The sequence below is a fragment of the Perca fluviatilis genome, chromosome 4 (genome assembly GCF_010015445.1).
Source record: "Perca fluviatilis chromosome 4, GENO_Pfluv_1.0, whole genome shotgun sequence".
Taxonomy (NCBI): Eukaryota; Metazoa; Chordata; class Actinopteri; order Perciformes; family Percidae; genus Perca; species Perca fluviatilis.
The window spans coordinates 10302601-10328986 of NC_053115.1; the positions used below are offsets into that span (position 1 = coordinate 10302601).

Here is a 26386-nt window from a genome sequence, read left to right on the forward strand (position 1 = left end):
TTCACTCTCTAGCTCGCTCAACAACTGCTGCACTCTCTGTCCCTCGCTTTCTCTCTTTGTCTCTCTCTCACAGACAGTTAGAGATACTCATTAGATATTGTGCATTTAAGGGCCATAAAGTGAATTTGTCCGAGTCTCACCTCAGGTGTAGGAGCAGGCAGATTTTGGTGTTTGTCCTTATTAAACCTGTATTGTGGAGGAAGTGAGTCCTCCCTCTCTCCTACAAACACGCCCTTCTCCTTCTTGAGTTTATCCTCCTAAAAAAAGGAAAAGAGGAGGACATAATAATGCCAGGTGAGTCTTTCTGTGAGGAGCTGACACACAAATGCTACCGATAAGCCAACAGCAGCTGTGTGAACTATGTGCTCCTACCGAGACGATGTCCTGAGGTCTGAGTTTTGGGAGTTCAGGTTTTGGTTGGTCTGCTGGCAATGTGTCACTGAGAGCGCTGAAAGGATCCAGAGACAGAGAGCCATCCTGAGGAGAGAACAGGACAGGAAGTTAAGAATTACTAATCGGTCACAGGAAACAGGAAAGGGACATAGGGACAAGGGAAAAGGTATCTAGTCTACTTCAACTCCTCTAAATCTCACCGTCTTGGCTTTTTTATCAGCAGGAGGAGCAGGACAAACAGCCACAGGAGGTACACTTTTCTACAACAGCAAACAGAGACAACGTTCAAGAACAACAACTTTTTTGACCAGCCAATAGGGAAGAAAAGGAGGTGTGAGCTTACTGTACCTTGGCAGTAGCAGAGGGAAGCCCAGCCTCCAGAGAGAAATCACCCGTAGCCTTCTCTATCTTGGCTTTTTTATCAGCTGGAGGAGCAGGACACACAGCCACAGGGGGAACGGCAGCAGGGATTTCAGATTTCTGCAACAGAAACCTGACATTAGACAATAAAATTCTTAGCTCATTCAGTCAGAGACTTCAAAGTTAATTTGACGTTACCTTTACAGGAGGTGGTGCAAAGTTAGCAGGGCCAGCAGATGAGGCACTGACACTCTCAACATAGTCCTTTTTCTATATATTTCATAAAGAAGAATACAAGACGGGAATTTGTTAGACTACTAAAAAAGCACTTTCATTCATTCAATTTCATTCAAGAATGTATGTGTATATTCAGGGGCTCATAAGGTCTATAACAGAAATGCCCAACTGGAAATTTTAGGTATGAACGGTTGTCAAGACGGTGCATGGGGTGTAAAGCTAGAGAATGGACTAGCAGCTGAGTGCTACATGCTTGAAGACTCTGACCTCTTGCTTTTTGGGTGCAGCTGGAACGGTTGAAGCCATGAATCCATCTGAAAGAGAATCCAGGGCATCGTCTGTGCTCATTGGTTTCTAAGATAAAAAAAAAAAAAAACAGAGTGCGTCACCACCAGATAATAACACATTGCCTAGACGTATCAGATTTTTTTCAGACTAATAATCCGATTAATTTAGCCATGTTTAACAGCAACATGATTCTCCACTAGAGGGCATGCCTGTCCAAGGCAAACAAAAGTGCAAAATAATGCAAACCAGCCTGTATGTACCAGGGGAAATACAGACACACCCTTCACATTCCACTGAGTCAAAACAATCAATTAAAATCTCTGAAAATACACATTTTAGACATAAAATCACTCTGATTTAGCAAAGATTATGATAAACATCGAAACAGAAAAATGAACACTGGAGGAAAGTATCTGGGTGGAAACGGACCATGAGACAGAGCTAAAGAAGCTTCTTGCTAGAAAAAAATGACAAAGTGGGAGTAAGCTATGATGCAAATGTGGGTGTGTTGAGGGTGAGTAGATAGTAGCCTACGTATAGGTGGATATCAAAGTGTGTAACAGATGTATCAGTGTGTTAGCGCATGGGTGTGGGTCGATGTAGTTGTGCTTGTTTGGGTTGAGTCGGACAAGAACCAACGGGCTCGAATACAGAAGGTGAGTCCTGTGCTGTTTGCTGAGACAACACCCACCAGTGCAATGCAACATTCCACACTCTAGAGGAACCAGGAGATCAGACAGTGGAAATAGTGCTTCCTGAATGTGTGTGTAATGCGACTGCATGCTCATTTGCTTACACATGTTGAAAAAAGTTTACAAAGATGGAGTCTGAGTTGTACCACAATTAGCGTAATGCATGAGGTTGCGACGCCTCTAAATGTGGGTTATGAAAGGTTAACTTACAGGGACATCCTTGGGTTTAACATTTGCAGGAACTGGAGGCTAGAACAAAAAAAAGATTAATTTTAGATTGAAAGAAAAGAAATGAAATGCTGAAGTAATTCAGGAACTCAACAAATATAGTTTACCCAAATTACAAAAAAATCCCCACTATCGTCTCCTCTAGCGGCATCCGGCCATGCAGATAGTTTTGGTTCTATGCATCGAAATTTACATTTTATGTTTTGTCTATGGTTCTATGTGCCCAGGTTTTGAGATATCTATATCTAGGGCCGAGTATCATTTGAATTGTATATACAATAGTTGTATATACAATAGTAATATTTCTGTTGGTATCAAAATCTTGATGATATTTGACATTCAGCCCTATACAGCTCCACCCTATATAAGGGGGGTGAATGTAGTTATTGGTGCTCACAGCATCAAAAGTGACATTTAAAAACGTCCCCAATACTCTAGATAATCCACAGATGTGTTTTCATAGGAGCTGCTTCCTACTGAAGAAATAGTCCCTTTATAAACGACAGCGAAGTCTGTCAATGGGACAAAAAACACACTCCGCTGGCGGTATGGCAAAGCTAGTGAAGAAGCAATGAAGAGGCAGGGAGAACTGACCATATTTTCAAATCTGTAGCCTGGAGGCAGCGTGCTGTCTTTTTCTCCACACTTCTGACCCTTTTCAGAGGTGACTTCATGCTGTGACACATGCAACACAAACGGTTACTCACAGCAGATGCATGCTTCAGCTCAATGCAATCACATACCTGCTCAGTTTATATACACACACATGCGTGCACACTGTGCTGTACCTCTCTGACTTCTGGCCCGCTGTATACAGGCTGTTTGGGTGCGAAATCAGCTGATGGCAGTATGCTAGCCAGGGCATCCAATGGATCCACCTGCGCATGCAACACAACTCAGCACACTTGCGCAAGCAACATGCTTTTCAAATCAAACTCATACTGCTTCGCTAAGTATTTACCTCTTTGGCTCCTTTAGCTGCTGCGGGAGGAACCTCTACCTGCACCTGCAACACAGATCCAGGATCAGTACACAGACCTCAAAGATATGAATCACGCAACACACGGACATTGATAGCGTGGTATTTACAGTTTATGCGATTGTGTTATTACTCAAGAAAGAGTTGACTGAAAATTCATCAATGTGCGTCAAGCCAAACCTCACTTTTTCACATGAAAATAGCATTCATCATATCATCCAAAGAGACATTTTCCCTAAATCTGACACCAATGAAAAATCTCACAAGGCCGAAATGGCACAGTAGTGGTCTATCCAACCAGAGCACCATTAAAAGTATGTAATGCAACATATCCATTAATATTCGACAGACAGGAAATACACCAAATAAATTATCAGACTCCACCCGTTGGTTTCAGGATCGTCTACCTTCGTTTGAGTCGGTTTAGCTTCTTTCTTCCCCTGCACAGATACATTTCCAGCTGCAGTCACGGCAACTGGCTGTGATGTTTTAGCAGGATCAACTTTATGCACATCAGCTTTGACTGTTGTGGTGGTAGTGGCACTCTAAAATACAATGCATTTGAATCTATTATAAGCCAAGTACATGTCAAGTGAAATTACAGGTCCCCTGTACATGCACAAAGTCGGTAATGCACCCGAAGAAATAAAAGACAGGACAGTGAGTGACCGTCTCCAACAAAAGTGATCCTCCACCAAGTTGATGACAGATATTAGTTTAGAGTCAGCAGTTGTTGGGCAAAGACACTAGAGCTAGAAGACACACAAAAAAACTGGTCGGCCTCTCCTCTCCATTTGTTTCTCCCGCTGACTCAGATTTCTGATGTATGTTGTGAGGTGTTGGACGGGTGTGGACTTTTTGCAAATACAATAACAAGTTAAGGCATGTGAAGCAAAGGGCTGCAGAGTAAAGAACACAAGTCCTTTATACTTCGCAACTGGTCCTCTCCAAGCGAGCCATGTCCAAAGCAAGCATCTGAGTGTTCTCAGGCAAAGAAAGTAACAAAAACCTGATAAGAGCCTGCGGCACAGAGGAGATGTTGCAGAAAGAAAGCCTTGAAGAGTACACCTTGAGGGAGTCACCATAAAGAGTCTGAGAAGCCTGTAGCAGTGGAGTCTACCTTGGCTGTGCCTTTGGGTGACTCTTTGGTTTCGGTCACAGCAGTGGTCGCTGCGATGCCAGCGGCTGCAGCCACTCCACCAGCAGGAGATGGACCTGTAGCTGGGGCTTTGACTTGGGAGACAGCCGCAGTCTACGAATATGCAGCCAAATGATTACTCAAAAACACAAGAACGAAAGATTCACAGCACTTCTGAATCCAGTAAACATATTGACAAGAGATGTGGACAACATTTTAACAGTGTTTAACAGTAAAAACAGAGCAGGAGAAAATGTACAATGATCTCTGGTCAGATCTGCCACTGTATTCTGACTAAAGCAAGAATACTGACTTTAAATATGCTGAGTTATTAACCAATCAGGTCTACTGAGACTAATCTGACCATTTATCAGTGTAATTTGTTAAATTATGGTGCTTTTAATGGTTTAGCCCATTGAAAACAAATGTATAAATACTATACTTATAGTACTGCTGACCTTTTTGACTTCTAAAGTGATTTTTGCCTCCCAGGTACAGTAGTTCACAGGAGCCTTGAAACTTATCAGCCCGTGTTAAGATGTATAAATATTAGGGGGTGTAACGATACACGTATTCGTATTGAACCGGTCGGTACGAGGCTTTCGATTAGGTACGCATTACAAACCAAACGATTCGTTGGACTAATCCAATTTCATGTAGAAAAAAAAAAGACCTTACATTTTGTGAAATACAATGTTCTCAGTGCCGCTGCACTCAACCAGGCAGCCCAAACAACGTAACAGACAACGTGCTGTCTGCCCCTCCCACTCCCAAAGAAAAACACTATACACCAGTCAGGCACGCTACGCTGAACTAGCTCGTTGCAATATGGCTAGTAACGTTAATGCAAATATTACCAGACCAGAGCGGTGGATAAAAAAAACAACGGTATGTCGCATCTGCTACACGAGAATAGGCTACACCAGTGGGAATACTACAAACATGTCAACTAGTTTACGCCAACATCACCTCAGTGTGTCAATAACTGGAACTAGACGAAAACAAGAAGCAACACACGCGCTACAAACTATCCCTGCAGCATTTAAGCAGCAATCGCCAACTGATTCAAAACGGGGCAGAAGACATCACTGCGGCGATTGGTACATTTATAGCCGCAGATATGAGACCCTACTCTGTAGTGGATAACGCAGGTTATTCAAACATGGTTAAAGTAATTGAGCCCCATTACACTATTCCTTCACGAATCCATTTCAGCCAGACCGTAATTGCTGCTTTGCACAAAAAACAAAAGCCCAAATAGAGAACCAATTGTCCAAAGCACCAGCTGTTGGTCTGAAAGCTGTAACATGTATATATATTTAAGGAGCGTTTTTTGTTTATATACTGCTAAGAAGACACCCCAGAAGATGGGTCAAGTATAGCTCTGTCATTTTTCAAAGTAAAAAAGATCATTATGTTGTTAGTTTTAATAAATAAAAAAATTGTAAATATCAAGTAAATTTCTCTGGCATTTCTTTCTTTTTGTCCACTGTCTCGTATCAAACCAAACCATGAATTTTGTGAACAGTTACACCCCTAATAAATATGGCTAAACATATGTACGGTTGGTTAAAATGTATAAATATATATATTTTTTATTTGCTTGTGTGAACAGATCAAATGGCCATTACAGTGTTTAGGCCTCAACACTTCCGCACCACAACTCAGGCCTGTAACAGGGTTTTTTGTTTACATTTTTGGTTTTAGTTGCTGAGTGAGAGTGTGTGTGGGCCCACAGAACATTGTTGATGTTCACATATTAAAGATGTACTTTTGATGCACAATTTCCGAGAGATAATAAGAGGAGCAACAATTATCTTTGTATTTATTAATATTGGGTACCATTTTTATTAGCATTTATTTTGTAATTGATCTGCAGGGATATTATTTTGTGTACCTTTTTACTAATACCTAACTAAATTGGTTTTATTGCATTCAAAGTACTTGGTTGTTCATATTTCATTATAGCCAATTCATGTTTTGGAACTGTTTAATAGGGTACATACAATTAAGACACCAGATAAAACAAAACCTAATAGGAGGCAGATACTTTTATTACACTTGCTTAATCTTATTGGAGTCACCACCAGTTATTTTTAATTTCAGAGAAAATGGACCCATTGTACTACTACATAGAGAAGATTTAGAAAGCTACATAGGGCGGGTGTTACATGTGAATTTAGAAAGGCTGTTCTTAAGCAGCTGACACACAAATGTTGGAGTTTCCCACAAGCACATGGCTTGACCAACAGGAACTCACAAGACATTACAACTGGACAGCAACAAAACCTCAATAAGAATTAGGGTTGATAAAATGAAGGAAAGTACCTGCAAGCTGCCTAGTTGGCAGAAAATCAATCATTTCCGTGAAATGATCAGCAGTAATGTAAATAAAAAGAAAAGCACCGAGCACGAGGATATCATTACCTTTGACATCCCTTTAGGACCGCCCCTCGCCCCTGCTGACGTCATGTCAACAAAGGTAGCCCCAGCGGATGACATGTCAATAACAGTAGCACCTGCCGGCGTAGTGTTAGTCTACAAACCAAGGAGCACGTGTTTAAAGAAAGTCATGGGAAAGTTATTCAGCTTCACAGTCTGTGACGAGCATTCATCCCAAGCGTGAGGATATGAGAGCTCATTAATGTGATACAGTAAGTGTTCAGCTTCTGAAAGGTCAAGATGTTTGGGTGGCTGAGCCAGAGAGACACAGAGGAGGTAAAAACATGTTTTTGCCAAGACGAAAAGAAGATGAAGCCAGTGATGAAGAGATGTGAGCTGCGTCACAATGAGGACACGCTCAGAGCGCAGAAGAAAGCAGTGGTTCATGTTACATCACACCAAACAGCCAAAAGCCCCCTCTATTTTTATTTAGGCATCCAGTCCGTCTACCTCTGGCTTGGCCATTCCTGCTGTCCCAATTGAAGCACTTCCTCCTGTTGTGACACCACTCTGTGTGGCTCCGCCTGTTGCTGTGGTAACCAGCCCAGGCTTTGTAGCCATGGTGGATCCGACGATGCCTTCTGTAACGCACCGGGCGTGGAAAACTCAATCATCTATCGTTATTACAGCTTACTGGATTGCATTGACTATATATATATATATATATATATATATATATATATATATATATATATATATATATAAAAAGGTTATATACAAATTTATAACTGAAAGAATCTGTTACAAACTAGGGGCAATATGTTTGAAATAGGTGGATGTTTGCCAGGCAGGGAGTATTGAATTCATTTATGCTATTGGTTGCATTATGGGAAATGTAGGATCTAGTTGGTCTTCTACAGCAGTCTGACGACAAACCTCTGACAATTATTATTTGGTCAGTTTCCTGTGACATATTTTGTAACAAGCTGATTATTCATTATTATATTATCCATAGAATACATATCATATACACAGTAAAAATAGCAGTAAAGAATGTAAATAACATTAATAACTTTATTATCAGCATTTAATTATCAGCATCCTTGTGTTGATTAAAGTTAACAATCAGAGCTCTTGATCGTTTTCACCAAAGAAACATTGAGCTGCTGCTACACATAGTAAGCTTGTTGAGCTAGTTGTACGCTAGTTAATGCTGAATGTTTTAAAAATCCAATATCTGTGGCGTATCTGGTGATGTCAAGCCATATGACCTCTATAATGTGGATGTGTGTTTCCGTAATAGGCTGTTTTAATCAGGACCACAACTTTTTATTTGCATTTAATATAACCAGCGTTAGCCACCAGAAGCTAAAAGACAAAACCAGAAATGGAAAAGGCCACATAAGGACAATACTAAAATACTTAAAGGGGTGATAGAATGCAAAACCGATTTTACCCGGTCATAGTTGAATAACGACAGTTCGGTGGGTAAATAGGACATACATATAAGCTCAAAATCCCATTGACACCCCTTTACTATGAAAATCTCATATTTTGAAACTGCCGCTGAAAACGGGCGAATCTCAACAAAGCTAGTTGCTTGCGTAAGCATCTCAACCGAACCTTTGTCAAGCCGGGTGTATTAAGAGAACGGTAGAAATCAACTACTAGAGGTCAAATATGGGCGTTTGAAAATTGTGTCTAATGCAATTTTTCCACTGTGTGCGGACTTCAGAGCTGGCTTGTGTTGCTGCCTCCTGGCCTGCCTTCCCACAGACCCGGCTTGCTGTAGCTCGATTGAGCTCGCGCTGCACCCCACACCTCATACCCAAAGTACCCAACCTGTGAGTGAAAGCGGTCAGCGAGTTTTACGCCAGCATTCTCTTACCACAGATTCTAGTTAATCTTATAATGTGTGTAATTATAATTTGTTGAGTTATTTAAACAAACGATTGGGAAAATAAACGCCGCTTGTCCTGAGTCTCATTGATAGAGCCTGCGGCTGGATGGAGCTCTATCAATGAGAGCTAGTTACCCTCCTCTTAGAATTCCTCTGGAATTCACAAATATTCATTAACTTGAAATCGGACACCGTTGTTAGCTTTATAAAACATATAGTTAGATGTTGTATAAGTGGCGGGACGTAAATTCAAACTGTAAATATACTCAATTACGACCAAAAATGAAGCTAACTAGCCGCTAATCTGTACACATAGGATTGAAGGGAGAGTGCAAGTGAAACGCAGCTAACAAACCCTTACAGCTCACAAATATTCATTAACTTGAAATCGGACACAGTTGTTAGCTTTATAAAACATATAGTTATATGTTGTATAGCTAAGTGGCGTTGACATGTGTGTAACATGTGGTAAGAAATTGCTGGTGTAACAAGCTTGCTGACCGCCGCTCACACACGGGCCATTTAGCTAGCAGGAAGAGGAGAAATACAGGCCCTGGAGCTTTGTCAGGGCGACGGCGTTTGGTAGTAGTCCACCAGCCCAAACGGTGACTTTGCGCGGTATGAGGTGCTGTGGGCTGCAGCAGCGTGCCGAGCTCAATCGAGCTCACAGCAAGCCGGGTCTGTGGAGGAAGGCAGGCCAGGCGGAGCCGCCAACACAGGCAGCTGAACTCCGACACACAGTTTTACCAAATTTGCAATTAGCCATCCATTTTCGTAAACGGCCCATATTTGAGCTTTATATAGTTGTTTTCTTGCATAAAAAGTCTCAGAAGTGAATTTGGTAAGGAAACATTGCAGTGTCTGGAATATGAGATTCTGTCGCTTTCTAATGCCTGTGTATTGGGGATTCGCTCAACCAATCAGCACAACGACCTCTAATGCGTGTGTATGGCGAGTCGCTCAACCAATCAGCATGCGTCTCTATGTGTGTGTACGGGGCTAAGGCTCAACTAAGCAGCGCGCAGCTCATCTAAATATTCATGACCATACCATATTTGGAAGAAAAGCTCTTGTTACAAATAGGGCCAAAACACAGGGATGCATAAGGGCCAATAAAATATCAACCAGGCCATTTTCAGCCCAACTAATGTTACATACCCATTAGGAGACCATAAAGAACAGTGTGAAATACCCTATATAATCATTCTATCACCCCTTTAAAGTCAGGATATCTTTGCCTCTGATGCTTCCATTTTGAACATTCTTTTTAAATCTGTCCCCAACTTTATGGAAGTGTAACATTAAATCACTGTAGTGCCCCTTAAATTGAAAAAAGAGGTAAAGATAGTCCTTTGGATGGCCTTTATTGATGCACCATACCATGGTTGTTTCTATGGCTCCACCGTATGCACATACACTGCACTGCTCATATACACCGCTACTGATACATGAGCAGCTGTATCCCACTATGGCAAAGTAGGAATGAAAAGGGGCACCAAGGTCCATCCTAGGTCTAGTCTATAAATAACTAAGTAAGTAAGTTTAAAACATGTCATTGTCTCACATTATACTATTTTAAATAGCGTTGCACCTATTTTCTGCACACAGACACTTTTTAAAGTTCAAATATTCCACCGAAGCCTTTCTCTAGGAGCCAGGCACCAAAATAGACAACGTCAAAGCCCAGTTGTTGAAGGCCAAGTGAAGGTCTGTCGTTATGCGCGCTTTGTTTATTCACGCAGAACCAAGCAAAGGGGGCATAGTGCTGCCCCAGTGTGATTTCACATAGGATGCGCGGCCTTCTGGGAGCAAAAGAGGCATGCATGTAACACAACAGCATCAGCGTCTGCTGTGTGGGAGCTGATCCCGCCGCATTAATCAACCACGTCAACCCAACCAACAAACCTGCCAACTTAATGCATTATAGACCAGTTTGTCCTGTTGTTGTCTCCTACTAAAGTGCACTGGGCAGACACTTATTAAAATACAGTTTATGCCAAATACCTATAAAGTCTTTGTTGAAGTCTGCAAAGTGTTTTCTAGCAACATACATCATGTTGGTATGTTGAAAAAAGAACCAAGATCCTAAAAATAAACGTGCAAAACGGACCTGTAGTCATAAACTGTTTTATAGTCAAAATTCCTGAGTTCCCGATTAACATACTGGTGAATTACTTTAACATTTCCAGTTCATTTAAACAAAGATTTAAGAGCTATCGTTAACATTTGGAAATTACTCCAATCCACAACACATCCAACGGAACATGGAGGGTCACTTCAATCTATTGTTTAAGAGCAGCATTAAGGGGTTAAACTGCTTCCCACTGAGAAACTGGGTGTTACCTCTCTTAGCTTGTATGGAAGGAAACGGAAAGTTTTCTTTTCTGTGTGCTACTGCTCTGAAGACACAGCTTAACCTCTTCCCTCACTCTACTTAAAACTACTGAAAACATGAAGCTGGAACAGGAGAGGAAGTAACAATACTACACATAGTCCAGATAATGAGTGGGTCAGAGGTCAGTCAGACAACAATCCATTGTTACAGGGCATTGAAAAGAAATGTTTGATACCTCAAACTGTGCAGGCTTCACAGTGGAGACCTGGGCTGCCAGTTTAGGTGTGGCCTGGCCAGGCTGCGACTAGAAAGAGACAAATAGAAAAAAAAGATAGTTAGTTAAAATTTAACAAGAAACCATCATAATCATTTTAAGATTTACACACAGCAATGTCTCGGTTTCACAAGAGCCAACATCTGTAGAGAAACAAAACACAGCATGCAGCTCATTTCTGGATGGAGAAGAAACACAGGTTTAAACATACATTTTTAAGGAAAAGATAGAGAAAGACAGAAAATGAGAGGTAGAGAGGTAACAATCTATTATAATGCCCACCAACACACCAATCATACTGCAGTCCGAAGTGCTTGATTTATACGCTACATACATTCCAGACTGAAGGGTGTGACTGTGTGGCAGCAGAGAGCAAAGGCTGAGTATTGTTGTTGTCTGCAGTCGCCTCAGCAACCAACAACAGTGACAAAAAATGTAGGATTCACAAGTTGCTCTTCAGCTGACGTCACACAGTGTAAAATTATCACCGAGATCATTCCCCTCAGTCTTTAAAGAGACTCAACGAGGTTAGCCTCTAAATTGGGCCAACCAAATGCAGCCATTTCTCAAACTCACACGGCAGTGATATCTGTGCTGCACTGCACTTCCTCACACTCACTAATGTATCAAACTGTGTCAGTGTTGCTGTGATCTCAGACTTCCTCTTGATAAGATTTCCTCTTTTTAGCTGATGCTATTTTCGGTTCAGTCACAAAAAGAGATCCAATTAATCTGGTAATTGGCCTGGTCATCAAACTGCTGCCACAAACGATATTTTTACTCAGGAAAGTTACATATAAAGTTTATCAGGAAAAACCCTTAATATAGGTTTGTTCATAAGCGGGTGGGTGGGTGGGTCTTGGGGGGGTATGCTCTGGTTAAAAAGGGGAAAAATATGCACATCCGACTGTACAGTAATTGCTTTTTGCAATTACTGTACAGTCGGATGTACATAGCCTATGCACAGCCTATTAGGGAAACAATGCACTGTATAGTGCATTGTTTCCCTAATAGGCTGTGAATGAAATAGCCTATTAGGGAAACAATGCACTGTATAACAGAGAGGAAGGGCAGTACATGTGTTTACAAGATGACTCTAAATTATAAAAATGATCAATACATACATTTGGAACAAAGTTTTCTCAGAGAAAAAAAGAAAATGTATAGCTATGCCTATACACGTTATTTGCATAACAGCAAGTAGTTAAACTGTAAGCAAGTTTTAGTTAAGTATTTATTATCTACTCCTTCACTCGTCAATGAGTTTCAGTTGTATGTCTATAGCTAAAGCAGACGTTTGTTATTACAACAAAGTGAACTCTGTACTCACCTGAGACCCATCCAAACACTTTGCAAGCTTTCTGTGTGCTGTAACTCCAAACTGCAGCATTCCTACATTCCTCATGCAGGCTGTTCTCTGCTAGATAACAGACTGTCCATCCACCGACACAATACAAACAGCACACCTACAGTGCAAGCTAAAGCTTTTAGCACATGCCTTACATATTATGTTATTATGCTTTCTTCCCCTCAGGGAGAATTAAAAAATGAATTTAAAGTCTGGCCCTACCAGCAGGTTACGCCTCTGCTCTGTAAAATTTGTTACAATACCTGAATTTAGGTACAGATACCAAAACGACTAGTGTTTTCCTACAAAAAAACTGTTTTCATTCAACAAAAGAAGCCCAAGTTCTGAACTTATCTGCTAAATGATGTAACACAACATACACAAACTTAGCCTAACAAAGTACAAAAGTAAACAAGGCAATAACTCTTATCACAAAATTAAATATCCGCTTTCGCTACTTCACTATTTTTCCGACACTTGGGTCTATGGACACATTTAGGTTTGTACCAAAAATGTCATGAGGTTTAATAACCAGCCCTACCCATGAAGCTTAGCCATGCAGTAGCTGTGATATCAAAATGTCATGCTAGCTGCAGTGTTAGTTGATGCATTCTACAGTTCTTCCAGAAAAATGCGGAGTTTTTTTGTGATTATTGCGGGCAAAAATCCTTGATTATGCGGCACGTTTTCTTAAAAAATGCGATGGAATATGCGGGATATTTATGCAATTTATGCGGCGAAAGTGCTCCGTATTTGAAAAAATGCGGCCCCCGCATAAATATGCGGACTTTGGCTGATTATGCATATTATATTATGCGATCGCATAATCGCATTTTTCTGGAGGGACTGGTAAGTGCATTAATAAATACCAACTGACCGTTGAATTTGGACAGACAATCATTAAGCCTTCGTCATCATCCATGGGGTGGACAAAGTAACAGAAACACCTTACAAAGCAAATGTTACCTTTATGATGCTATTACAGTGTTGCTGACACTGTAATTCAGTACTGCAGATTGTGATGTCACTATGCTATGCAGCATTGCTCAGTGTTCCTGTTATTCTGTCCAGCCCTGTACACAGACAAAATCAATGTGTGCAAATGGTAGACATTTCACACAGTTGTACCTGGTAGAAATTTTGTCGGGGTAAGGGAAGGGGCCGATAGTTGCCGTGTATCTGTTTTATAAGGGACATATAAACAGCTGTTAAACAGAAGATCACAGCTGACAGACACAGAAAGACTGTGAACTAGGGCAGTTGTAGACTGAAACATAAGCACTATGATATATGCGAACACATACACTTAACCATATATGCACAGAGAGCCTGACGTATATTCTCAATCAATGCCATTACAAGTCACCAGGATTTTAAGTCCATGTCAAACTCATACAGATCTACAATGAAGCAAGTGATCAAACAGTTTATGGGACTGACAGCAAGAGGGAATTCTGTTCTCAAAGCAGCTGCAACCTCTGTTCATCAAAAGCCGAGAAGCCACACAGACAAATCTGACAGTGAGACATAAATCCTAAAAACCAAAAACCCACTTTATTTGAAGTGCTTGACCATATCTCCTGTGGTGAGACACATGATGACACCGACACATACATTTACCCAATCTGCATGCACATAGACTAAAGCCACAGAGCTTTTGTGGCAGCAACCAGTGAGGACAACACTGACTGACGTAGTTGGGGACAGGACACTGATATGAACATCATGGCCATTCTGGGAGAGCTGTGGTACGTGTGATCAAAATAGACAAGATTTGAGAGTGTGGATGATGGCAGGAGAGTGCCATTTGAAACCACTGCTCATTTCAAACTGGCATTCATGCAGTTTGACACATCATCTCAGACGGAAACTGTCGACGTGCTCGAGGTTTGCCGCTTGAGTCCTTGTCCGGTTTTAGATGGCTACGATGCCTGCACAGTCGATAAACCTCAGACCATCCGGGGACCTGCTCTCTGCATGACGCATTTAACTCGCTAAGTATTTGTTCTGTCAGAAGTAAAGAAACAATGCAGTATATCCAGGCATTACCTAGCAACAGCTTTCAAAGCAGTAGCTTGTGCCTGTAATGAAAACTGATGACTAATGCTGGGCCCCACCCAACAAACCACAGACATGTAGACACGTGAATATGGCGGAAAGCAGCTTCCTAGTGCTACGATTTCAGCATAGTACTGGCAACATGACTAAATGGTCAGTAGCGATAATAATGATCACCTCGGCTCAGTGGGGGAAATGACGAAAACTGCAGTCAGTGTTACAAGGAAAGAATGTGGAGCAGAAGTGTAAAAGTACCAACGACGCCAACTGCTGTCGTCTGACTGAAGTTCCAGTGCAGAGCTGCATAAAGAATGAATATTATTGTTGTAGGGAAGATCTTATGATGAGCAAACAGACAGCTGGGTAAATTCAAGATTGATGTCATTAGTCACACCTACTGTTACATGCTACTTGTGCAAACATTGTGCTGTGAATACGCATTACAGTCACATGAAAGACAGGAGAGAAGAAAAAAAAAAACTTTAACAGCACTGTACTGGTTTCATGTATTAGTTTATCACATTGTACTCCGCTTCATTCCGTGCAGGGTGAATATATGTTACTTCTCTCTGTTTGGTTTTCATTCATTAGCTTTTTATTGCAAACTAACAATCAAGAGGAGAAGCACAAGCAGTGATCTTCTATTTCACAGCATTTGTTCTATTTTTGTCCCTCATGTTCACACTGACGCACAAAACAAATCAACAATAACCAGCAAACCCTAGTTTATAGACGTCTGGATAACGTTAGATTATTTTGTTTAAAGCCCCATTAGGAGTTGTTGTCAGATCCTGATTCCATATTAATTATTATAAAACATTAGTGCAGTGCACTCACAATATATACAGATGATTATTTACTGTTTATTTCGTTGTTACCTTGGCGACAACTGTTCTCTGGGTCCATAAAATGATACCACTAACACTTAACATGCGAAAGGCAGCAAAGCTGATCACCACAAACTGATCTCACACAAACACAACATGGCGAACTGCTGTTAGATGCCAACACATGAACGATAAGCCTCCAACCGTCTGATCATAAACACAGCAGTAATTCGACAGGTATCAGTCAGACAGGAAGCCCTTCCACACACAGAGATTTACAAAAGAGCGAGCATGAAGGGGAAATGCAGTCCAGATACATACCATAAGTCTGATTGTGAGTGTGTTTCCTCTATATATGCTGCTGTGTATACTACCAAGATGCTCTCTTGAGTCTGGTTTACTTTAGATTCCCGCTGTGGAAACACTGTATGTCAAGCAAACGCGCATTCATACACACACATGTAAACACACATATAGAAAAACTTGCTGCTCCACCTTCATGAAAGGGGCACAACAAGCCTCTGCTGCTCTGGCTCCACCTTCTCAGTCACAAGGCAGCAGAGCAGGCTCAGTCAGATTGGACAGTCGGACACACAAAGACCCACCCACTGCTCACTGCCTGCCAGGAAAAATAAATAAGTCTGCTTTAGGGAAACTTTGGGCTGGGTCGGGGCAGGCTTTGATAGGAGGGATGTTGCAGTACGATAACAGACAAGATGGCCTACACCTAGATATTCACAGGAACAGTTATGGGGAGAGTTGAGGGATGAAGCTGTGATGATGAGGCAGAAGTGGATTTGCTGCAGCAGTCTTGTTTGGCAGAGTCTGGGTGTGCCTGCGAGACTCACTGCTTAGGAATCTAGACTGCAGAGCCTGTGTGTGTGTGTGTGTGTGTGTGTGTGTGTGTGTGTGTGTGTGTGTGTGTGTGTGTGTGTGTGTGTGTGTGTGTGTGTGTGTGTGTGTGTGTGTGTGTGTGAGAAGAGAGGGAGTGGGATCACCCCACATTGTCCAATCCACACCAGAAGACAGCCGGAGCAGAGAACAAGAAAAACTGTAAATTAAAGAAAGACACAATTGGGCAGAAAACATTCAGACATTTTCTCTGGCCTTTCACAACTTTTTAAAGTAGCCCCTGAACAAAGGAACAGACAGGAAATGCCATCTCTGGGTGGCAGCCAGAGGTTATGTAAGAATTTTAGAAACACAGCACTGTTACCTTTACCCTCTAAACACACATACTATCAGCAATAATTAGTTGATAGTTTGGCATATGCTTAAATTAATCCAGACACTTCAATTACTTTTCAGATGAAGCACAAAACGTGTCAAACATGTTAAAGGGGGAGGTTTTTGGAGAACAGCACCCCCCTGTGTCTAAAATACTCATAGCACTTAGATTAAAATGAATAAAGGGTTGTCTGAACGTCATCTGAAACTGCTCTGTGGGCTCACTTTGTCTGTCAACTTGTGTATCAGTCGGTTGTTTTATGTTGAATGGACACAAGACTGGCCTATACTGTGTTTGTGCCTTATGCGTTTAGTCTCTGCACTAAAACACTGCCATAACTAATGCAAAGCAAATGAACAATTTGAATATTACTAAAACTGTCCTTGGTTATAAATTTGTTGTTTTTTTAAAACAAAGAAACAAAGAGAAGAAAAAACATTTCAGTGTTGTTTGCTGTTATTTGCTCTGTGTGTAGCAAAGAATTTGGCGTGACATTTATTATTTACATCACCCCACATTGAACCATATTTATTTTCTTGGAAGCTTTTCTGAACATAAATTAGGGCTGGGCAATATATTGATTTTATATTGATATTGTGATATGTGACAAGATATCGTCTTCAATTGTAATATCGTAATATGACACAAGTGCTGTCTTTTCCTGGTTTTATGAGCTGCATTACAGAAAACAATGTAAGTTAATAGGGCAATTGTCCAGCTTCTATTTACAGTCACAAAAGTGCTCGTTTTGCCACTGACAGGCTCAGATTAAAATTCTAAGTGTCTGACAGCATTATGGAAAGGATCCCTTCAGAGATAGACCTTTAAAACCTCTTTGAGACCTTTCTGTTTAACCAGAAACAGCTCTGAAGTCACTAGCCCTAAACCCACCAGACTCCAAGTAAAGCAATACTTTTATCATGTACAGAGCAAACATATTTTCACATGTAAGTCAGTAAACTATGTGTTTATTTCAACCAAAAATAGAGTTGTGGTGGTTGTAAAAGTGGAAAGATGACCCAAAACGGCTTTTCATAATTTTATTTTGTTTCTGTCAACTTTGAATAAAGTGTATTTTACGATGCTTGAATTACTGTTTGAAAACTTGTGGGTTTAATTTCGCAGATGTTTTTTTGTTTAAAAAAAAAGGATCTTACTCTTTAACAGAAAGGCCGACCTCCTTAGAAATCCTTTCCATAATGTTGTCAAACACTTACAATATGAATCTGAGCCTGTCGGTGGCAAAACAAGCACTTTTGTGAAGTAAATACAATCTGGACAATTGCCCCATTAACTTACATTGTAGCTTGTTTCGCTGCTGTCGACTTGCAGCGATCTTGCTTAATACTGGACCAATTTCAAAGACTGTTGTTCCCATCAGTCACTTAGACACAAAAACATAGGAAAATAGGGTGCAGGTTGAAAAAAGCGGTAGTTACCGTTTAACAACAGCCAAGGCAAGCTGATGATTAAAGAACGCAGGGTTATCATCTTAAATACACTTCACAGAGATCAAATGAAAAAGGGCAGGTAGGCAAATATGCTCAACGTGTTGCACAATCCCTGCCCTGGCTAGCCTGGGAAAACCTTGACAAACTTCCGGCAAATTTGAGATTTGCTCTGCAAGTCAGTCTGGCCAAGAGCCCATTCAAGCCCATTTCCAAATTTTCTAAATCGAGGCACCAATCACAACCTTTGAGGCGGGCTTTACTCGATGACGATAGCGCAGCGACAGCAAGCAGCTTTTTGTTTACATTCAACATGACGGCCACAGAAGCGCAGCAACCCGTTGATGCCGCTGTCGCTGCTGCGTCACCCGGATCGTTGGTCTGATTGGTTGAAGGACTATCCAACTGCACCCAGTTGCATTTGAGCGGCGTCCGTTGGTGACGCCCCTTTGGAAATGAGCTGTGAATGAACCTTGCCCAGATCCACTCTCAGTTTCAACTGAGAAGTCTGGTGTCAACCAGGCTAGGCCCTGGCATCTCCGTGGCAGAAATGTGTGTCTGTTGTGGGACCGTTCAAAATAAACTTCTCTAACAGCTTTGCCCTGCCTGACTCCATAAACACAACTTTGCTTTTGTGTCTTTGACTCTGTGAGTGTTTATGTGTGTGAGACAGAGCTGGCATGTTTTATGCATGCCTATGCTAGATCCAAACGCCTTACTTGGTAACCCTGGTAACACTTATCTTTGTTGACAACTAATGAGCTAATGCAGACCGTGCGCACCCACCCATCCAGGCAAATCGGACTATCAGAGCTGGGAACGGGGGATTGTACTCTAAATCTCTGATTGTGGTTTTAGGAGGTCACAGGAAAAGTGGGAGGCTGTAACGTATCATGTTTCTTAAACTAAGTCTGTGGGAAAATACAGGACTGGTGTTGTATACTTTTGTTGGCAAGAGATCCCAATGAAAACATTTCACATTGAAAACATACTGGTAGAACTTGGAGGGAGGCGTGTTTTGCCAAAAAGTTCTGGAGGTTATAAAAGAGTGTGTAAATCTGTAAAAAGAACAGTACCTGCCAGAAGGAATACTGTATGTGTTAGGGCTGTGCAATAAATCAAAATAATTGTAATCGCGATTACGATTCAGCTCCTGATCATTAAAACAAAACAGATTAATCGTGAAACACGATTATTTTGCACATTACGTTTTGCAAGGACACGCTTATTTCGCCTTGTGTTCTGAATGGGAATGTTTTTTTTCAAATGGGAAAAGTATTAAGGGACATTTTACAGTTCAAGATGTTTTCACTATTGATTCACTGTTTAAGTTCAATAAATGCAACATCTTTCCAAAAGACAATGAATATTCGTGTTACTAGTTTGACTAAAAACACTGGAAAGTATCCAACTAATCTCACACACACTTTCAGCTTCAGGATATCAGTCAATGACTGCATATATTTTCCTTGAAATTAAGTTAATGTATTCCGTTTCAATTATTGAATTTTTGAAATGCAATACAACTCCAAATTTACTCAAATATTATTACTCCTATAAGGGATGTTCCTATATCCAAATTCCATATTTGGTGAAACATAAATAATGCATTTTATTAAAACATTTGTCCTTTCTCACTTAGTTTGGGATTACTTGGTTTAGTCTACAAAAAACACAAACCAAACCAGCGCTTTAGCACTCATCAGCTATTCTTTGCATCACTGTTGAGGATTGCAGAGCAAACAATAGTGTTATTGTCTGATGTGTGTCTGGGCATCCACTCTGTGTAAATCAGCTTGTTTGAGATAAGGATTCCATTACTGTGAATATCTTTACTTTTGTTAGGGTGCCATATCACTGTGTGCGGTAATGCATTTTAAGGTGTAGGCTATTGACTTGTGGTGCATTTAAGAGTGGTTGAAATGCTCAGAAATATGATATAGAGAGTTAAGATAGGAGAGTTGACTGTTGAACAGCACTGCCTGAATCACAAAGCTGAAATCAAAATCAAACCCAGAGAACACACATGGGCCATGAGAAAAGGGATAATGTAAATGTTACAGCTCCATTCAATAGAAATCACTTTTTTTTAATTAATACGTTTGATTGTAGAGTATGACTTCAGCGAATCAATATCAAAAAGAGTGACAATGATGAAAGAAATCAAATAGTGACCCCTGTGAAACTCTATTCTTGTAATGTGTGCATCCATACCCCCCACAGTAAACTATAGCTGCATGGCATGTCCATGTACCATCTCTAAATTTAGCACAGCACTTTCCTCCTGGTTTGTTGACCCACATTTCATCACACTAGAAACACAAAAACTAGGCCCTTTCTCTACTAACCTACAGTATCGTTTAGATAAGGCCTATGTCTTAAATTTGCGGAAAAATCAGCACCAAACTCTTTGCCTAACATTAAAGTATAGAACAAAATACATATTTAGAGCACAAGAACTAAAATAACATCAAGATATAGTTGGGAATAGCTTTCCACTTCCATGTGTTTATGTGAAGCAATACTAAGAATCTAAATCATTATATCACATTACAATTTCCAGTTAGCGTCAGACTGCTGGGTCTTCCATGACATAGTCTTACTTGTTGGGACAAACATTACTGTATGTGGCTACGAGCACCAGCTTTTCCTCGAGCATGGTAGATGTAAACAGAGAGCAGGACAAATGTTCAGAGAGTGTTTGGTGCTGAACAACAACATCTCGCTAAAGCACATTCTCAGGTTAGCCCAGAGGCCTGGAAACTCTCCCGGAGTTGCTTTTATATAACTGGCGTGACAGAAGCAGTCAACTCAAGCCAAACTGACAGTGAAGTGAGAAATCTGACGAGTCGTGACGAGTCCTAGGAAATATCTCACAGGCTTCCAATGGGATAGAAAACAATATTTAAAAACACATCTAACAGGAAATGGAAGGCTATTATTTAGTTGCGCAGGATATGTGTCAACAAAAATTTCTGTGTATTTATGCTCATGAACACAACATGCTTTCGCTCTCTTTCTTCCACAAACACACACACACACATCACAAGAACTTAATACAAAACGCAATGTAATGAAGCATCTCATCAATACAGCTGATGTCTTCCTGCCTTTAGGAACATTTTATTTATTTTTTATTTTTTAGCTTTGCACGTAAGTAGCTCCAAATAGCAGAGAGAGTTATAGTAAATGGCTGTTGATGACATTTGAACTTTAGCATCCAGACACCTTGTGACATGATGCACATCACAAAGGCTCCAGGTGGTATGTCGTTTCCTGCAGTGCTATGTTGTACTGAAGCGCAACTTTGTGCTTTAGGCTGATACAATAAAACCAACCAGTATCAGAACATGTCTCAAGCTCTGTTCTACATTTTAGAGGTCTTTACTCAAGTATTTCCATTTCATGTTAATTTATAATTCTAGTTCACTATTAGTCAGTGTTTTTTTACTGCTATCCTTACTAGTTTATTCTGCCCATTAAGGTTTTACAAACAAAACCTGTAAAGACCTAGCAGTATGTAAAGTAGTTAGAATCAGTTCCAACCGCAACAATAAAATGCTGCTTACACATACAATTATCGCAATACACCTATTATATAATAATAATATAAAGCGGCAGATTCAGGTGACACCTGTCACATTGTCACGTTGTCGTATTATTATAAAAAAATATCTATTATAGCTGCTTTAAGTAAGTCATTTTGAATTCTGAATGTGCAATTGTTACATGTAATGGAGTAATTTTACATTGTGGTATTTCGACTTTAAAACCATTAAAACTCTATTAAAACCGTGCTACTGTACTTACAATATTGCTTAGTGTAGAGGTATTAAAAATATTGTTCTCAGTAGGTTTTGAAAAATGCTGTAAATGATGTACATTAGAAATCAATTACAAATCCACTGCAGTGTTGAAATAGCTGTCAGTGGTATCACAGCATGCAAACATAGTGTCAAACATCCACTCAGGTTGTCTGTTTGCTATCTCTATTATCTTCTAGTCATTTTTAGACTTTGCGCTGCATGTCCAGTCAAGATATCTTTTCTCAGTGGTCATTTCCTGTCAGTCTAAGACTGACGACAGTGAGTTGTGGGGGAGGCAGACTGCTGCAGCTGAGAATTTTTGCCCCAAAACACAACAAAGTGAACCTTCCAACTAAGTAACTAACTAACAGTCCTCCTCCCAGGAAACATATTCACCTTTAACACATAGAGTGACTCAGAGCAAACTAACACAGCCCTGATAACAAAGTACTGACATCAGGAGAGCCAATGTAGACTTGTCATATTTCACAGTCGCTTTGTCTGCATGACATGTAAAAATGTAACAAAAGATAATGGCACTGAGGTTACAGGATGTGACCTACAGTACATCAAAATTCCAAGTCGTGCAAAGAAAAAAAAGAACACTAAGCTTATTCCAGCTACACACCCTTTCATATTGCTTCATCTGCCACTGCAAACTATCACAGGAGAATACTATTTGGGGCGAGACCTACAATTTTAAAACCACTGTCCTGAATAATACAAAACTTAATGTTTATCTTCAATAAATGCTCCTATCTCTTTTAACAACCATCACTAACAGGGGTCTATCAATTTTCCTTGTAGATGGTACTTGTAGCAACAGGTAGCAAACAACGCAGGCCTTGTCCCAGCCTTGGTTTGATTATACTACTACAAAACTCACACTGTGGTTCTGAACGCACACAGGCTGTCCTGGAGCCTCACATTCCAGAGAGAGAGAGAGAGAGAGAGAGAGAGAGAGAGAGAGAGAGAGAGATCTGACTTGGATTGGAGCCAAGACAGTTTTCCTCCTCATGCGTTTCCCTTATAAATAGTAACAGACATACAACACACAAACGTACAGGACAACCTGGACTAACTAAACAACAACTGCAAACAGAGCATTAAAACGTGAAGCTTGACACTTTCACGCGGACTTACATTTACAAAACACACGCGTGTGTGTGTGCGCGCGCGCGCGCACACACACACACACACACACACACACACACACACACACACACACACACACACACACACACACACACACACACACACACACACACACTTGCACACACCTGCTCCTCCACGGACACATCCTGCAGGGCCTGGCCGTCCCGTGGGCCTCGGATCCAGCTCAATATCTGGCCCATGTTGGCTGAAAGTGCCTACGAGCGCGTGTGTTGTGTGTGAGTGAATGTCTGTCGGCCTCTGCCTTGTCTGTTGGTTTACAGCATTTTTCCAACTCACAGGGAGAGAGAGAGAGAAGAGCGAGAGAGAGAGGGGGAGGGCGAAGGGACCGAAGGGGGGCGTGGTCAGGGAGCAGAGAGGGCAGTGGAGGAAAGGCTCAGATGTGGAAGTCACAAGAGGCTGGGCCGTAACTCACTGGGCTATAAAGGGAAGCGACCTGACCATGGACTGACACCCACCTGATAAGGGGCAACATCTGAGCTGCTTTCAACACACACACACACACACACACACACACACACACACACACACACACACACACACACACACACACACAGGTGTGTAAAACTTTGAAACTTTTTAGAGCCACTTATCAACAAGCACACACCCAGATTTATGATGACATATAGTCATTGAGCACACACAGGCATAGAGACACATACATGCTTATATACAAAGATTGTGCAACCACCCTGGCTGCCTAATTGCCTATGAGAATAAAGGGAGGGGCCAGAGTTTTATTACATGTGCGTCAACTATCTGAGACAACTTTCAAACTCATCCTATATTGCAATGACATCATCACCTCTCGAGGATAACCGCAGGGAATGATAATGATTTAACCCTGGTTATTTCAACATCTGGTCACCAGGTGAGAATTATCAATATAGACACTGGCTTTGCTAATGAAACACTATCCATCTGTGGCAAATTGTATCATGATCCCGTGCATCAAAACAGTTGGGACGAAAGCAAAACATTTATTTGTGAAACCAGAATGTAGGGAGTGTTTCTACAGGACACATGACAATAATAATACATTTACTGAAGCTTAAGACATGGGTGTTGGCTTTCTTAACCTTCACCTTCCATACTTTTTAAGATGCTTCACTTTGTAACTTTAACTTTATTTGAACAACATACTCAGCAAATGACAGAAGTGGAAAGACAGCATTACATTCTACACTACCAAAAACACAAATACAGTGTGTATGTGGGAGAAAAGTATATTCAGGTGTATCCAAAGCCATTACTTTGCTGCCATTGTTTTCATGTCATTTACAAGAGGAAATGCAAGGGCAAAGTGCAATTCCAGTAATCATGTTGAGCCTTTTTCTCCTACCTATGAGTTGGGTGTATTGCACATGCCTTTGTGCAGTTCTTGGGTGGGGTGTGCAGACAACACAGTCTTTGAGTGAGTCAGTGTGATGAAATCAGCCTTTCACTTGTGTTTTAGTAGCACACCTCAGCAAAATATGAAAATAATGAACTGTCCTATTTGAGTTTAAACCAGCCAGACATGAAACTCGTGTTGTGGCAGCACACAGGTTGAATGGTCACTAAAACTACTCTTCCTTGTTGCCTGTGACATTAAAGGGTTTAAGGATGTTACGCTGTTGCAAGTATCCATAGGACAACTCCCAGTAGTAAAGAAATGCGAACGAGAGCTGAGCCCTGAGGGGAACACAATTAATTGGGAGGCAGTTTGGCAGACATTTTCCACGGTTCCAAGATCCCAAATCGCCAGTATATCCACTTCAACATATGCCATAGGAAGAGATACGTCTCGAAAGCCATTCCCACTCTCTACTGTACATTCTGTCAACCTGAACAAACTGGAACTTTCCTGTATATGGTCTGGGAGTGTGAACAGGTGCACGAGTTCTGGCATAAAACAACATCAATCATATCTGATGTGGTAGGATATCTAATCCCTACTAGGATGCCAAATTTAATTCAACCTGTAACATCACTCTAAATGCAATATGGAATACAATGAATGGCAAGAAATCACATCCCTCTTAGATTTCTTCCAGAATTAAGACATATACACATAATTTAATACTAGCAGACATGGATTTAGTTTAGTTTAGTTTATTAGTTTATAATGTTGTGGACAGTCCCCTTTAATGAACTATACAGTAAAAGGAGCAGCTTTAGCCTCAACGGCTAATTTCCAGCTGTAGTTCACAGCCAGCTGACAATAGGCATCCTAAAATACAATGATTAACATATTAAAATCAGTTACATTACATCTATAATAACAGCAGGCCTAAACAAAAAGGGTTAAAACATACAAATGAAGACTATTAAAACACACCAGAGAGCCGATCTGTTGCATTGATTAAATATGAGAATCTGCGGATACATAACTGTTTGTTAAGGAAAAGCTCAGGAGCAGCACAACTCATTTTACATACGTGAAGAATGTTCGTGAGACAAGGATGACTTACACAGGAGCATTTAACGAACACTCAATTGAGAAGAGAATTAAGAAGGCAGTACAGTACACGATGTGTTATTGTGCAGTGCCGTCCCAACTCTCTGAAGATGGTGTATTTAAAAAAGGTCCCATGACATGGTGCTCTTTGGATGCTTTTATATTTTTTATTTAACCAGAAAGAGACTCATTGAGATTAAAAATCTCTTTTTCAAGAGTGTCCTGGCCAAGGCAGGTAGCAGTACAACCACACATACAGTACATGCAAATACAAAATACACAAAAACACAAAAAACATATAGACCTTAGTGGTCCCCTAATACTGTATCTGAAGTCTTTTTCCCGAAATTCAGCCTTGGTGCAGAATTACAGCCACTAGAGCCAGTCCCACAATGAGCTTTCCTTTATATGTGCCATTTCTGTGTCTGTAGCTATTGAAGAGGAGGGGGGGGGGGTGTGGCCTTGACCAACTGCCACTTTGCTCATTTGAAAGCCATGATGTCTCTCTCTCATGGGTGGGCCAAATTCTCTGGGCGGGCAAAGCAGAGAAAGGGGAGGTAACCTTGCTCCTTATGACCTCATAAGGAAGATTCCAGATTGGCCCATCTGAGCTTTCATTTTCTCAAAGGCAGAGCAGGATACCCAGGGCTCAGTTTACCACAACATGGGGTTTCTGAAAATTCCACCACACTGTGGCAATACAATTTCAATTGCATAGCAAATTCTGTAAATGCAAACCAAAAGACAAATTTCTGCTTTTTTGGACACAAAAAGGAGACAATAAAGTATTTTCTATTGTGTTCTATTTTCTATGATATAATTAATCAAAAACTAATAACTGTTGTGTACTTA

The 26386-nt window shown here is 40.8% G+C and overlaps 1 protein-coding gene across 37 annotated transcripts in view; it reads right to left on the reverse strand.

Moving 5' to 3' along the window:
• The window catches only part of cast (calpastatin), a 38849-nt gene that overhangs the window by 8066 nt on the left and 4397 nt on the right, over positions 1-26386 (reverse strand). For 6 of the 37 annotated variants that reach the window (XM_039796781.1, XM_039796774.1, XM_039796748.1 and 3 more), the window contains exons 1-16: positions 23202-23220; positions 11168-11236; positions 7208-7338; positions 6743-6853; positions 4298-4429; positions 3585-3722; positions 3160-3204; positions 2987-3076; positions 2793-2873; positions 2181-2219; positions 1258-1344; positions 952-1023; positions 742-873; positions 594-653; positions 373-477; positions 141-257 (exon numbers count right to left, since the gene is read on the reverse strand). In XM_039796781.1, the coding sequence (XP_039652715.1) occupies positions 141-257; positions 373-477; positions 594-653; positions 742-873; positions 952-1023; positions 1258-1344; positions 2181-2219; positions 2793-2873; positions 2987-3076; positions 3160-3204; positions 3585-3722; positions 4298-4429; positions 6743-6853; positions 7208-7318 (1320 nt within the window). In that variant the 5' untranslated portion in view covers positions 7319-7338; positions 11168-11236; positions 23202-23220. Of the gene's footprint in view, positions 1-140; positions 258-372; positions 478-593; positions 654-741; positions 874-951; positions 1024-1257; positions 1345-2180; positions 2220-2792; positions 2874-2986; positions 3077-3159; positions 3205-3584; positions 3723-4297; positions 4430-6742; positions 6854-7207; positions 7339-11167; positions 11237-12536; positions 12627-13682; positions 13734-15760; positions 15914-15934; positions 15956-23201; positions 23371-26386 lie in introns of those variants that run through there. The other 31 variants (XM_039796754.1, XM_039796757.1, XM_039796770.1 and 28 more) reach the window with 29 other exon arrangements.